The sequence below is a fragment of the Euphorbia lathyris genome, chromosome 2 (assembly GCF_963576675.1).
Source record: "Euphorbia lathyris chromosome 2, ddEupLath1.1, whole genome shotgun sequence".
Lineage (NCBI taxonomy): Eukaryota > Viridiplantae > Streptophyta > Magnoliopsida > Malpighiales > Euphorbiaceae > Euphorbia > Euphorbia lathyris.
In genome coordinates, this window is record NC_088911.1 from 68,046,704 (window position 1) to 68,060,074 (window position 13,371).

A 13,371-nucleotide genomic window follows, 5' to 3' on the forward strand; every position below is an offset into this window, starting at 1 on the left:
TCTGATTCCTTGTTGTTACAATTATTATTATTTTCTTCATTATTTTCACCATGACCCTCATCATGGTTCTCTGGTCCTTCAGCTTTCGATCTCGGGATTTCATTGTTCATCCTTGCAAGTCTAGCTTGTCTGAACAATCTTCTTCTTCTTCTATAAGTTCTTTCTATTTCGAGATCTACAGGCAGAATGGGAATACTTGTTCTTCGGATAAATAGTTAAAAATCGAAACCAATGATACTGAACAAACAGGGGGTTAACATGTAACAAGTTAAGCATACAAATTCTTCTAACTTAATTTAACAATCCCCGGCAACGACGCCAAAAACTTGGTGTATTATATATGGACGCTAGCAAGTGTACTAGGTCGGATGTAGTTTTGGCAAGACCAAGTGTCGTATTCCACAGGGATTGATTTAAAGTTGTGAAAATGAGTTACCTTAATTGTTAGAGGCAAATAGTTGGTTGAGTTGATTTTAGTGACAACGGCATAAACAAGCAAAATAACAAGATAAAATTAACAAGGAGATATCAATTGAAATAGGCACATGCCTAACACTACGCCAATAGGCAACTGTAAACATACTGGTTCATATAATAAAGTAATTCCATATTCTTGATTTGATTCTCTTTCTCCAGATTCGCTAAGGTTTGGTGTCCCATTTCCAAAGATTCTAAGCATACAGATTAACCAAGTGTCCTTGCGTTAAGTGCATATAAGCATTAAGACCCAGAAAGCATTCATAAAATGAAATCTCAATATATGATTGTTTTCGTGTCCGTCCACAACGATATAAGCCACATAGCTGGTTCCAATACATTGGAGCACCGTCGTGCCATCTGCAGTAACTATAACATAGATTTGATCCTAATCTACACATTTAGCACACTATGCACAATCATTCATGGATAGAAATACTTCATTGATAAATAGTAATACTTATAGTCGCCGTTTATGGCTAGCTAGGCCTGCAAAAAGAACTACTCACTTATTCTCATGAGTGAACAACTCGTTCCGACGGAAATATTCCTTTAGACAAAATAAAAGTGCAAAGAATTGAAAGGTGGCAGAAAATGAGGTGCCAACCTTAAACTACTTAATACTGTATTTATAGGCAACAAAATGAACCCTAAAAACAAGGGCAAAAAGGTACTAAATCAACTATATAAGGACAATGAAATCAACACCCTCCACTTGGCATAAGATGGATGCAGACTTGCTATCCACGTTCTCTTCTCTCATTTGTCTTGCTTGACCCTCGCGTTAATCCGTAACCCGCCATTTTGATCCATTTCTGATGCTATTTATGCTGTTATGTTTCTTGTCATAGCTATTCGAGAGGAATCCTTCTTGAACTGTCATTTCTAGCTGTTTCTCCCAAGAATGGTTGAAAACTATGTCATTGAAGCTCTTTTCCATGAACATTTAGCCTCATAATTTCGTCCATATTACTCGTATCATGGACTAAAATTAAGTCTAACCTGATTAGGAAAGACAAATAGAGATGATTTGGTGATGGATCGAGTGACTGTTGCTGGAATATACTGATTTGTCCCGTGGTTCTGATTGGTGGAGAGAAAGGCAACTCCGACAGTTGTCCGGATGGCTATTCCGCACGGTGCGAGTGAACGATAGCAGCATGTGCGATAATACGATGATCAGTGATGGTAGTGTGCAATGGATTGGCGACGGGATGCAACACGGTTAGCAGCTACGACTGATTCCATCGTCAAACGGCGGGCTTCGGCTTCAGCAGCCCTACAATGGGCATCTAGTACAGACACAGGGAGGGGCTACAGAACTATAGTCGACAACGGCTCTATTGTCGATGCTGTAGGTGTGGTTGAGACGGTTAAATTTGTTGATGTGGTTTAATTTTGATTAAAGGGAGAATAGAATCGCCAGCCAGAACTCGGTTGAAGGGAAGAACCGGAGTCTGTGACGTAAGTATATTCAAGTTGAGCAGCACAAGGAGGAGCTGTGGATGTCAGATGATAAGAGGTAGACATCGGTAAATTGGTTGATTCAGATGATGCGGAAGTAGAGACTACTGATACCTTGTTGAATGGATAATAGATACACAATGAATATATTGTAAGGATATATGTATAATGGGGGAGAGAGAGAGAGAAGTATAAAAAATATAATGAATTCCCTTGATCAGGGTTAGGCTTGGAGCCTTCTATTTATAGTGATAAATACATGAGTTAGTGTAGGATTAGGAATACACAATACGTGTTATGGATAATTATAAACACTGACTTTTATAGTTTTTAAGCTCAAAATCCTAAAAATAACATCAATTATAAGATATTGAGACAGTTGCTTTTGCAACACTGACTTTTATAGTTATTAACCATTATATTATGGTTTGTACAAAATTGTTAGCATTTCAAGAGTTTTTATTAATAGTCTTTATGTAAGAAATTTCTCTGATGAACAAATGTATCAAGTTGGTATTTTTTGAAGGAGCACAAAAAGATATTCCTACATCAATAAGTTAGTGGTTTAGTAATTAAGTTTTTACAACAGTTTTATGTGTACCTGTTATCATCGTAACTTATAGCATTTTTAGCATTTAATTACTAGTTATTTTGTACCATTTTAATAAATTTTAATAATGGTTTTTGTTTATTTTCTTCATTTTATGTATCTAAGCCACTTTGTGTGTTTTTAGGCACTTTCGCGAGGTTTTCGGCACAAATAACCAAGTTGGGGCTTAAGGCGACAACTCGGGACTAAAAAGGACCAGAAAAAAGGAGTTTTAGTGACACCCAGCGTGCGCCTCATCGCGGATGGGTGATGTAAGATAAAAGTCCAATTGTTCACACTAGGACAGATTTCACACATTCTTGCATTTTCAACTTATCTCCCTCATACAGACTCGAATTAAGGCGATTCAAAATGCGTTGGAAAGCTAAGAGAAAGATGAACAAATGAATAATAATAATCATCTCCAAATTCGAAGTGTGTCAGGCCCAGAAAATTATCCAAAGTTGATGAACATGTTGAAGCATGTGATTCCTTTCCCACCTTTACACATTTCAACTCCTAAATTGTCAAAGCCTTCCACCACCTTCTCTTAAAGGCTGAATTCAGAAGATTAGGGAGTGAGAGTCCATAAAGAGACTTGGACTTTGGAATTATGTGTGCCATTTTACTATAAAAGGAGGCCTTGGGAGCCATTTGAAGACACCAAGCTTAGGCTTAATTCTTCCCTCTATAATGTTATTTTGCTAATTCTTCTCTTTAAGAATCAGTTTTTTTTGTTGTTTTAATTGTTGTTATTGTTCTCAAAGTGTTGTTTGTGCAAAGTTCATCCAATAAAAGTAAGTTTTAAGTTACCGAAAAAGTTCGTTCGGCAATCGTCATTACGATTTCTTCTAAACTTTAGGTTATTACGATTGATGATTTATAGTAACTAATAATTTTGGTATATCAACCATTAGATTCTGGGTGTTGCTATTTACCGCCCCTATTTTACTTATCACCGTTCCCTATTTGACAATTTTGCCCTTCTCATTTTATTTTGATCAAAAACTGAAAATTCATTTTCTCTCTCGAGCAAAATCGAAATTCTAAAAAAAATGGATCTGAGAACACCGGAAATGGACGATTTAGATTTTTTTTATACTCGTATTTGGCCTAGACGGGAGAAAATCCCGCCTGCCCAAAAGGCAGGCGGATGAACTTCCCTCATGCCCTTTGGCCAGACGGGAGATTCATCTGCCTAGTAGGCGGATGACGAGTTCTGTCTCTAAATCCAGAAACGGAACTCGTGTTTTCGATAAAAATTTAACAAAAAAAAACATAATTTTCCAGTAAATTTGCGGTAATTTTTCCCAATGATTCTCGTGTAGAGGTTTGTGATTTTTGGAGAGATTAGAGCGAGAATGAGAAGTTTTGGTTGAAAAAAAATGAAAAGCGCAAAAACGTCAAATGGGGGACGATGATAAGTAAAAGGAGGCGGTGAATAGCAATCCACTATTTATTATAATTTTGCACGGATATGTAGCACTACTCTATAAATTGCAAAGTTGGCATATAGATTGAAGGGTTTGACAAAGTTCTCTCTCGATCGGCTGGTAAGCTCACTTATGAGAATTGTTATTTGCACAAGGATTGTCATGTTGCTGGAGAAATTTTTGACATTTGCAGCATAAAAGGTGAAATGGTTTACATTCTCTCTCAATAATCCATTGCTAATACTATCAAATGCACTAGAATGTAAATCAAGTTAAATTAAAGGTCGAACATTTGCTCATGATGATCTACTATTAATACAAATATATGACAATTGAAAAAAATAATCAACTAAAAAAATCAAGATTAAAATTAGTTTTAGACAGACAAAGCAGATGATAAGATGGACACAGTCGAATAATTAAATGGAACGACCTCAAAATTACTCATCCATCTTAAAACGAACTACTACACTGTTTTGTAAATTGACATTTTAATGCTTGTATCTCCTTTAATTTTTTAAAAAGATTTCTCGTATAACTAATTGACCATTCGGGTGAACTGAATTGTTCTTTCGCATGAATCCTTCCCAATGCCCCCTTACTTTTTCCTTTAGCTACGGGTCTAATTGCCAACTTTAATAATACTTTGCTGAAGTGGATTACTATACCTAGCCACAATTTCCCACACTTAGACTCGGGAAAAGACTGAATTACCCTTTACTCAAATTTCAAAATTCTCAAATCCTCTCAAACAACCTAAACTCTCTTTAATCTAATCTGGACTAATTTATTAATGAAAACATGGATCGGAGGATGGACGGCAAAGGAAAGGGACTTATGGTACGTAATTTCGTTTGATTTGGATAATTTTTATACGCTTTTTGAATCATTTCGACTGTTTTTTGAATTCGAGTTTCGCGACATGGGGCGCACGGCTATCACGCCGTCACCTACGGTACGACGTATGAATATCACGCCGCACCACAGGTGACGTCGTGATAGCCATGTGCCTCACCACAAACGACGTCGTGATGTTCATACATTGTCACCCATGGTGAAGCGTGATGCTCATACACTCGTGTGGCGAAATCCCAATTATATATATTTTTTAGTTAATTTAATTTAGTTAAATTTGTGTTATTTTTATTTTATTAATTTGAGTATAATTTTTATTTTGTTAATTTTAGTTTGTTTAATTTAGTTTAACTAAATTTATATTTTGTTAATTTTAGTTAAATTTTTATTTTGTTTAATTTAGTTTAGTTAAATTTTTATGTTGTAAATTTTATTTTGTTAATTTTAGTTAAATTTTTATGTTGTAAATTTTATTTTGTTTAATTTAGTTTAACTAAATTTTTATATTGTTAATTTATTTTGTTAATTTTAGTTAAATTTTATTTTGTTAATTTTATTTCGTTAATTTTATTTTGTTTAATTTCGTTTGGTTAAATTTTTATGTTGTACATTTTATTTTGTTAATTTTAGTTAAATTTAGTTAAATAATGTGGTCAATACGTGTAGATGGAGAGGGAGAGTGTAGCCAGGAAATCTATCCCATCAGCACCTAGGCAGCTAGATATCGATGAGGAGGATACACCACGTCATACGAGAAGGCGTGGTGTTGATATATCAGGCCGTAGACGGAGAGCAGCTGAGACGCAGCAGTTGCGGGCGGCTCAAATAGATCAGCCTGTGTTGGGGGAGAGGAGGCGGATGATTCAAGAGACCGAGATCCTAGTCTTGACGTTGTCGATGAGTATTTTTAGGAGTTAGCTGAGGCGTAGCGACGGTAGGGATCTGATGGTGATGATGATGATGATTATGTGCAGCCGACCCAAGGCTCGAGCAGACAGCGCAGGGGTGGTCGATTTGCTAGTACATGTATTATTTATAGTTTAATATTATTTAAAATTTAGTATTAGTTATAGTTTAGTATTATTTATAGTTTAGTATTATTTAAAATTTCTATTATTTTTAGTTTAGTATTATTTATAGTATAATATTATTTAAAATTAAGTATTATTTTTAGTTTAGTTTAGTATTATTTATAGTTGAGTATTATTTATAATTTTAGTATTATTTATAGTTTAATATTATTTATAGTATAATATTATTTAAAATTGAGTATTATTTTTTAGTTTAATTTAGTATTATTTAAAATTTAGTATTATTTATAGTTTCGTATTAATTATAATTTCGTATTATTTTTAGTTTAGTTTAGTATTATTTAAAATTTAGTATTATTTATAGTTTAGTGTTATTTATAATTTTAGTAATATTTAAAGTTTAGTATTATTTAAAATTTAGTATTATTTATAGTTTTAGTATTATTTAAAGTTTAGTATTATTTAAAATTTAGTATTATTTATAGTTTTAGTATTATTTAAAGTTTAGTATTATTTAAAATTTAGTATTATTTATAGTATAATATTGTTTTAAATTTAATATTATTTATTTCAGGGACTAGAAAATGGTCCAAAGCTACTGAGGACCGTATCTGTATTGTTTCGGGGCCGGTGGAGGGTGGTTCCAGTGATGGTTCCGTGATTACTAGTTTTCTAGGACACGTTGCCTCACGGATGCTGGGAGGGGAACATCGATCTTATCTTACGTGCTACAACAGATCATTAGCATGTGGCAAATTAGAGCGATGGTATCGGGGTACGACACCCGAGGTAAGAATAATTTGCTCAATAAATTATTTTACTTATTATTTTTAACCCTAACCCTAAAAAACATTCAGTAATTGTATATGTGTCATGTTTACAGCTGAAGGATATGGTAGAGAGGACTGGGTTTTCTCACCTCCCATCCACCATGTTCAAGAACTTGGATGCGCCTCTAATATATGCGTTCGTGGAGCGGTGGTAGCCCGATACGAACTCTTTTCACATGCCGTTCGAGGAGATGACTATTTTTTTGCACGATGTATGGCAAATTCTACGTATTCCGGTGCACGGTCAGATGATCTCTGATACATGCAGTGTTGAGCGGTTGCAGGCCATATGTATGATGATGTTTGGGGTCACTTAGCAGGAGTTGCTATCGCCAATCGCGCATTACTAGAGTGGTGGAGGTGTTTATGCTGATACTGTGGAGAGACTTACACAGCCGGAGGGGGGGGGGGGGGGTCGGGAGGATGGGACTCGAGCCACAACGTGGATATGGCTTCTGTTAGGATCCACCTTGTTTGTCGACAATAGTGGCGATAGGATCAGACCATCCTATCTCTAGGAGGTTCACGGCGGTGTCAGAGGGGCAGTTGGACGTTCTTGGAGGTCTACTACACTTGCCACCTTATATCGGCAGCTGGGGATAGCGAGTAGAGGAGAGTGCTCGGGTATATGTGGATGTTTGACCCTCCTCTAGGCATGGATATATGAGTATTTTCCGGTGTTCCGGTCCTATCGACTACCACTCCAGATTCTAGATGATGCTCCCCGACGTGTAGATGGGAGGTCGGGTCTCCAGGCAAGAAGGCCGCCCGACTCGAGACCATTCGTGCACAATTGGACCACATGACGGCAACCGAGGTAAAATAATATTTTATAACTTGCAATAATTTACTTAAATAAATGTAATTTCTTATTTTCATGTTATTATATTTTTTTTGCAGGTCACGTGGTTGCCTCATGGTCCAGTCGCCGATGGCGATCAGCTACGAGTGTCCTACACCGGTTGGATACGATGTAGAGACATTGTTGAGCCATATATGGCCGATCGAGTCCTACGTAAGGTCGGTTATGTTCAGCCTATACCGACTGAGCATATTAGACCTGATACTGCATTCCGGCCATGGAAGTCTCTATCGTACAGACTCGCGCATTCATCTGTTACAGTTGATGATACTTGGCGGAGATTTCCATCGACTCGTGGCGTTGATCGGAGGAGAAGCCAGTCAGTTAGAGCCGATCCCACAGCTTGTGATGCCCGGTACATGAAGTGGTACAGACGATATTCACATCCTCGTCTGCTTCGTGTCCCTCGGGATGCGCCGATCCACCATTCTCGCTCCAACAGTGAATATGTAGGTTTTTTTATTATTATTGTTTTACATATGTTTGTTTTCTAATATTTAATTTTCTGCAGTGGGTTAGCCGTTTGGCAGGCATCGCTGAGCGGGCGATCTCATGCCTGCCCGATGAGGATGAGGAGGCTCCACCTATTAGGACTGATATGGAGGAGTGACATCGGACGAACTGATATCTGTTGTACAGGAATATTCACATGGACCTTAATGTGAATTTAGTCATTCACCGTTAGATCTGGGCTTATTAAATCTAAGCCACATGATGCTTTGAATCTCCAACTTAGGATTCTAATAAACCTAGATCTAATGGCGAATGACCAAATAGTACATGGTACCATGTGATCAAAACCGATCTGTTGTAATATAGTAGAACTTATTGTTTTTAACTCATTTTAAAACATATGTAATACTACTTGTATATTAATTAATTGTAGTGTTAATTGTTTACCAAAAAAAAATTAATTGTAATGTTAATTATTTATATTTAAAACTAAAAGGTTAATAATTCAAATTATAATCCGCAATAAACCACTAATCTGCAATAATTCAAATTATAATCCGCAATAACTATAAGGTTGGAAACTTGTTTTTTTCCTCTCCCGACACGCGAGCGTGAGGACATCACGCTTCACCATATGGTGAGGCGTGATACACACGCCTCACGTCCGGGTATCGGGAGAGGAAAAAAAAATAAATTTTCACATCCCAACACCTGAAAGGACATTTTCGTCCTTTCAGGTGGCTAGGGGTGAGAAATTGTGGCTGGGAATAACAACACCCTTGCTAAATCAAGCTATTAAACCTAGGATGAAACATTTCTTTCTTACAGTAATAACTACGATTTTGATTTTAAATACTCTATAACTACGTCAACATTTTTAAAGTTTTTATTTGATAATGATAATAATTTATTTCAATCTTAAAAAATATAAAATTTATTTGCAATTTTCATTCTAGTTGTGATCAATATTAAAAAATGAAAGTTTATGATTTAATTTGTTTTTTTATATTTTTATTATAAATAACTAAAATTTTTAAACGTTAATTAATTAATACAATAATAATAATTGAAGGAAAAAAAGAAAAAAAATTCTTGCCGGTCTCCGATCCACGTGATATGGAGAGAACGCAAATTGAGTCCACCAAAAAGAATTAAAAAAAAAAGAATAATAAGAAAACAAAATATACTGGGACGATTGACGAAGGCGGCCCTGGCCAGACGGGCGTTGATATTTTTCTCTCGAGCATCAGAAGAGGGCAAGAGAAAGTGATAAAAGGGTGAAAGAGATATCCTTGAGTCTGTTTTCTTTCTCCCACATAGTTAGAAAAGGTATTCTTCCTTCTTTCATTTAATTTTCCATACGTTTTCTTCTTCAACCTTCTTTTTCTTTTTTATAAATTGATTGTGTTTTTGTAGTGAAATGGCTCCTTATTCAGCCGCTGCGGCTGCCTCAAGTTCTTTGTTAATGAGCCTCCCTCAAATACGTTCTTGCTTGAGTCCAAGAGACGATGCTTATTCAAGAAGCTGCCGGGTCAGTCCTACACAGCCGCCGCATTTTTCAAGGCTTTCTACTCCTTCGGCTCGATTTCATCTCATACCTCAACCAATTTTAAACCACAAAAAGTATGTATTCGTATTCAGAGTGTTCAAATCCTCTTCTTTCAGTTGTTTGTTTTATATGTTGGTCATCTGCTTTTTTTTCAATTGAAGGTGGCCTCGTGGAGGATCATTCTCTTGCAGAAAGAAGCATAACGTTGGGAAACGGCCCAGTTTCCTGCTTGATGAAAGGGTTACTGAGGCTTCTTTTTCAGAACCTAGGAACTGGATTTCTTGCTGCTCCCTTAACCACCATGCCAGAAGTTCTAGGATCAGAAGATCTAGACCAATAGCCTTCCTTGACAAATCTACTTTTCATTTGCCTGGGCGTTCAGTTGGTGCTTCTTCTGTTAGTAATCTGCTTTCTTTTCTTGATCTCTTTTTTTTTTCTGTCTATGCCAGCATATCTACTGTCTTGTGAGTGCCTTCAGTTTTTTTTTTTTTTTTTTTTTTTGGGTTGGGAGCTGGTTTAGTCGCTTCTATCGTTTTTCCAATATTTTATTAAGATTTAATGACATGTACATTGAGCTTTATCTATCATTAGGAATATGCCATGTGTGGTGGAGAAAGGTAACTAGTAGAGATTCCTTGGATACTTGAATGCTGAGTGGAGCTCAAACCTGCCTTAATTGTTCTTGGACCTTAGATTGAGTGTACACTCTTTAGTTTGAATGTCAGAAAGCTGGACTTCATGTTTTTTAGCTTTGTTCTGCTCTTTGAAATTCTTATGCTCAGTGCATAACAGATGACATATGGGAAGAGTAGTTGAAGAAAGACTCGTTTCAGTCGTCTGCTGGTGCTTTGGTAGCTCTAAGGGAGTAATGTCAACGAACCTTGATGTTTTATATAACTTATTGATGTATTGCAAGAGTTTAGGGGAATAGAACTTGACAACTAGTCAGTAATAAAGAGCTTTGGTTAAAAATAATAGTTATTTTTTTGGAACAATAATAGGAATTCTTAACAGAATGAGTATTGGGAAACAATGATTAATCAATTAAACTACATAGAAATCATATCTGCATCAGATTTGAAAGATAATTTGTAACTGACACAGATTTACTCCTGCATCACTTATCCTTGAAATCATTGTAGTTTTTTGCATACAAAATATATTCTGCTGTGCAAATTATTGCCTTGTCTAATTTTCAGGTGAAGCGTGTTCCATGTGCATCTGTGGGTCCAAATGAGCCACATGCTGCAAGTACAACTTGTCCAGATGGTATTGTCGAGAGGCAGGATTCAGATTTGTTGTATCCTGAAATAATAAGAAGAATAGCTGGTTTTTTAAGCTCTGAACTTCCATCTCACCCAAAGTTGTATAGAGGGCAGTTGAAAAATGGCCTGCGTTATCTTATATTACCAAATAAAGTTCCACCAAACAGGTATACTCTTACCATTTATCTGCGTCTTATTGAAAACTGTAAGAGTAGTAATGGTTTCAATGCCTTTAAGGATATTTTAGTTTTAAGTTAGGGGTGTTTGTTTGGGGGGTTTCAAGAAAGGGTAAGGGAAAAAGAAGTCATGATTCCTTTTTTTTGTTTCTTTCATCAATTTAATTGTTCCAAGAGACTCTTAGTCCGCTCTCTAAAAATAATATAAATAATTGATTCTTAGTAATTTGAAGAGGGTCTAATACATATCATCTCCAACAATACTCCTCATATTTACTCCTTATTTATTATTTTATCATTAAAATTATTAAGTATTGTTATATTTACCAATAGTGAGAGGAGAGAGTCCTTAATAATAAATTATTAATAAAAAATGAAATATGGATGACACTATGAGTGGAGAGAGGCTCCTCAATAATAGAGAGGATGGAGAATCTCTTAGTGATTTGAGGAGTCACTAAGACCTGACAATTATCGTGTTTCGTGTCAAAATCGTGTTATCTCATATTTATGTTCCATATGGTTTTATATGTTATAAATGCTAATTTTCGTTTCAATCGTGTCGTGTCAGTCGGGTTGGCTATGTAATCGTGTTTTCGTGTCAGAAATTGCCACCTCTCGTTGGAGTTGGTTTTAACTCTCTCTCAAATTTTAACTTAAGAGCCCAACTAAGAGGTTGTTGGTGTTGGTTTTTAACTCTCTCAAATTTTAACTTAAGCGCCCAACTAAGAGGCTGTTGGAGATGCTCTTACACCTCCATCTTCCTCCTAAAATTCTACTTTAGCCTCTATTTTATTTTTAATTTTCGTTTTGGTCCTTGTACTTATTTTTTTTTTTTACTTTTTTACATTTGGATTAAGGGATAAGGTACCAAAATAGGCCTAAGGTTTTTTGGGAAGTACCAATTTAGGCTCAACGTTCAAAATAGCACCAATATAGGCTTAACGTTTACAACATAATATCAATTTAGGCTTAACGTTTACAATATAACATCAATTTAGGCCTCACGTACAAAATAGCACCAATATATGCTTAACGTTTACAAAATAATACGAATTTAAGCTCAACGTTTACAAAAATATATACAATTTAAGCTAAATGTCTTAATTAAATTAATTATATTATATTCTTTCCTTATTAACCTTATATGTTATCTTTTTATTTAGTTCTATATTCTTATTTATTATAATACAATTAATTAGTATTCTTACACATTAAGATCTTATATTTGTTTTTCATCAATGATTCCATGACTACTAAATTTCATTGCTCATGCAATATATGCAAACTAGTTAAAATAATATTGATACATGTCAGTGTTCGAAATATTGTGGATATTCAATTACTTTTAGTTTGCATATATTACATGAGCCATGGAATTTAGGAGTCATGGAATGGTTGATGAAAAACAAATATAAGGCTTTAATGGGCAAGAATACTAATTAATTGTATTATAATAAAGGCTTAATGCTTCTCCAGCCCCCTTAACTTGTCCAAATTGGTCATTTTACCCCTCCAACTCATTGAATGTCCTAGTTACCCCCTTAACTCCAAAAAAATGGTATTTCTCACCCCCTTAACTTGTCCAAATTTATCATTTTACCCCTTCTCAACTCATCGAATATCCTATTTACCCCATTAACTTGGTATTTCTCACCACTTATGATCCTATTTACTCTCTTAACTCCATAAAAATGGTATTTTTTTTATCCCTTTATAGTAGTAAAAAAAGTTGAAAAGAGAAAGAACGAATAAAAAATACAAATGACAAGAACATTAATATAAACAAGTTAGATACATTATATGTAGGGATAATGTACCAAAATAGACCTATGATTTTTGGGGAAGTATCAATTTAGGTTCCACTTACAAAATAGGATAAATATAGGTTTAACGTTTAAAAAAAGTTATCTATTTAGGCTTCGATAACGGATTGTAAGGGGTGAAAAATACCACTTTTATAGAGTTAAGGGGGTAAAATGAACAGTCTATAAGTTGGGGGGGATAAATAGACAAGTTGATGGGGTGAGAAATACCACTTTTATGGAGTTAAGAGGGTAAATCGGACATTCGATGAGTTGAGGGGGTAAAATGACCAATTTGGACAAATTAAGGGGGCTGGGGAAGCATTAGGCCTATAATAAATAAGAAAATAGAACTAAATAAAAAGATAACATATAAAGTTAATAGGAAAAGAATATAATATGGTTAATTTAATTGTGACATTTAACTTAAATTGGATATATTTTGTAAACGTTAAGCTTAAATTCGTATTATTTTGTAAACGTTAAGCGTATATTAGTGCTATTTTGTACGTGAGGCCTAATTGATGCTATATTGTAAACGTTGAGCCTAAATTGATATTATATTGGTGCTATTTTGAACGT

General features: G+C 35.1%; 1 protein-coding gene across 3 annotated transcripts in view; it reads left to right on the top strand.

The window, feature by feature from the left end:
- The first annotated feature begins 9,163 nt into the window (after nt 1–9,163).
- The window catches only part of LOC136218528 (stromal processing peptidase, chloroplastic), a 32,498-nt gene continuing 28,290 nt past the window's right edge, over nt 9,164–13,371 (top strand). For all 3 annotated transcript variants that reach the window (XM_066005452.1, XM_066005453.1, XM_066005454.1), the window contains exons 1-4: nt 9,164–9,323; nt 9,411–9,617; nt 9,705–9,939; nt 10,743–10,975. In XM_066005452.1, the coding sequence (XP_065861524.1) occupies nt 9,415–9,617; nt 9,705–9,939; nt 10,743–10,975 (671 nt within the window). In that variant the 5' untranslated portion in view covers nt 9,164–9,323; nt 9,411–9,414. The remainder of the gene's footprint in view (nt 9,324–9,410; nt 9,618–9,704; nt 9,940–10,742; nt 10,976–13,371) is intronic.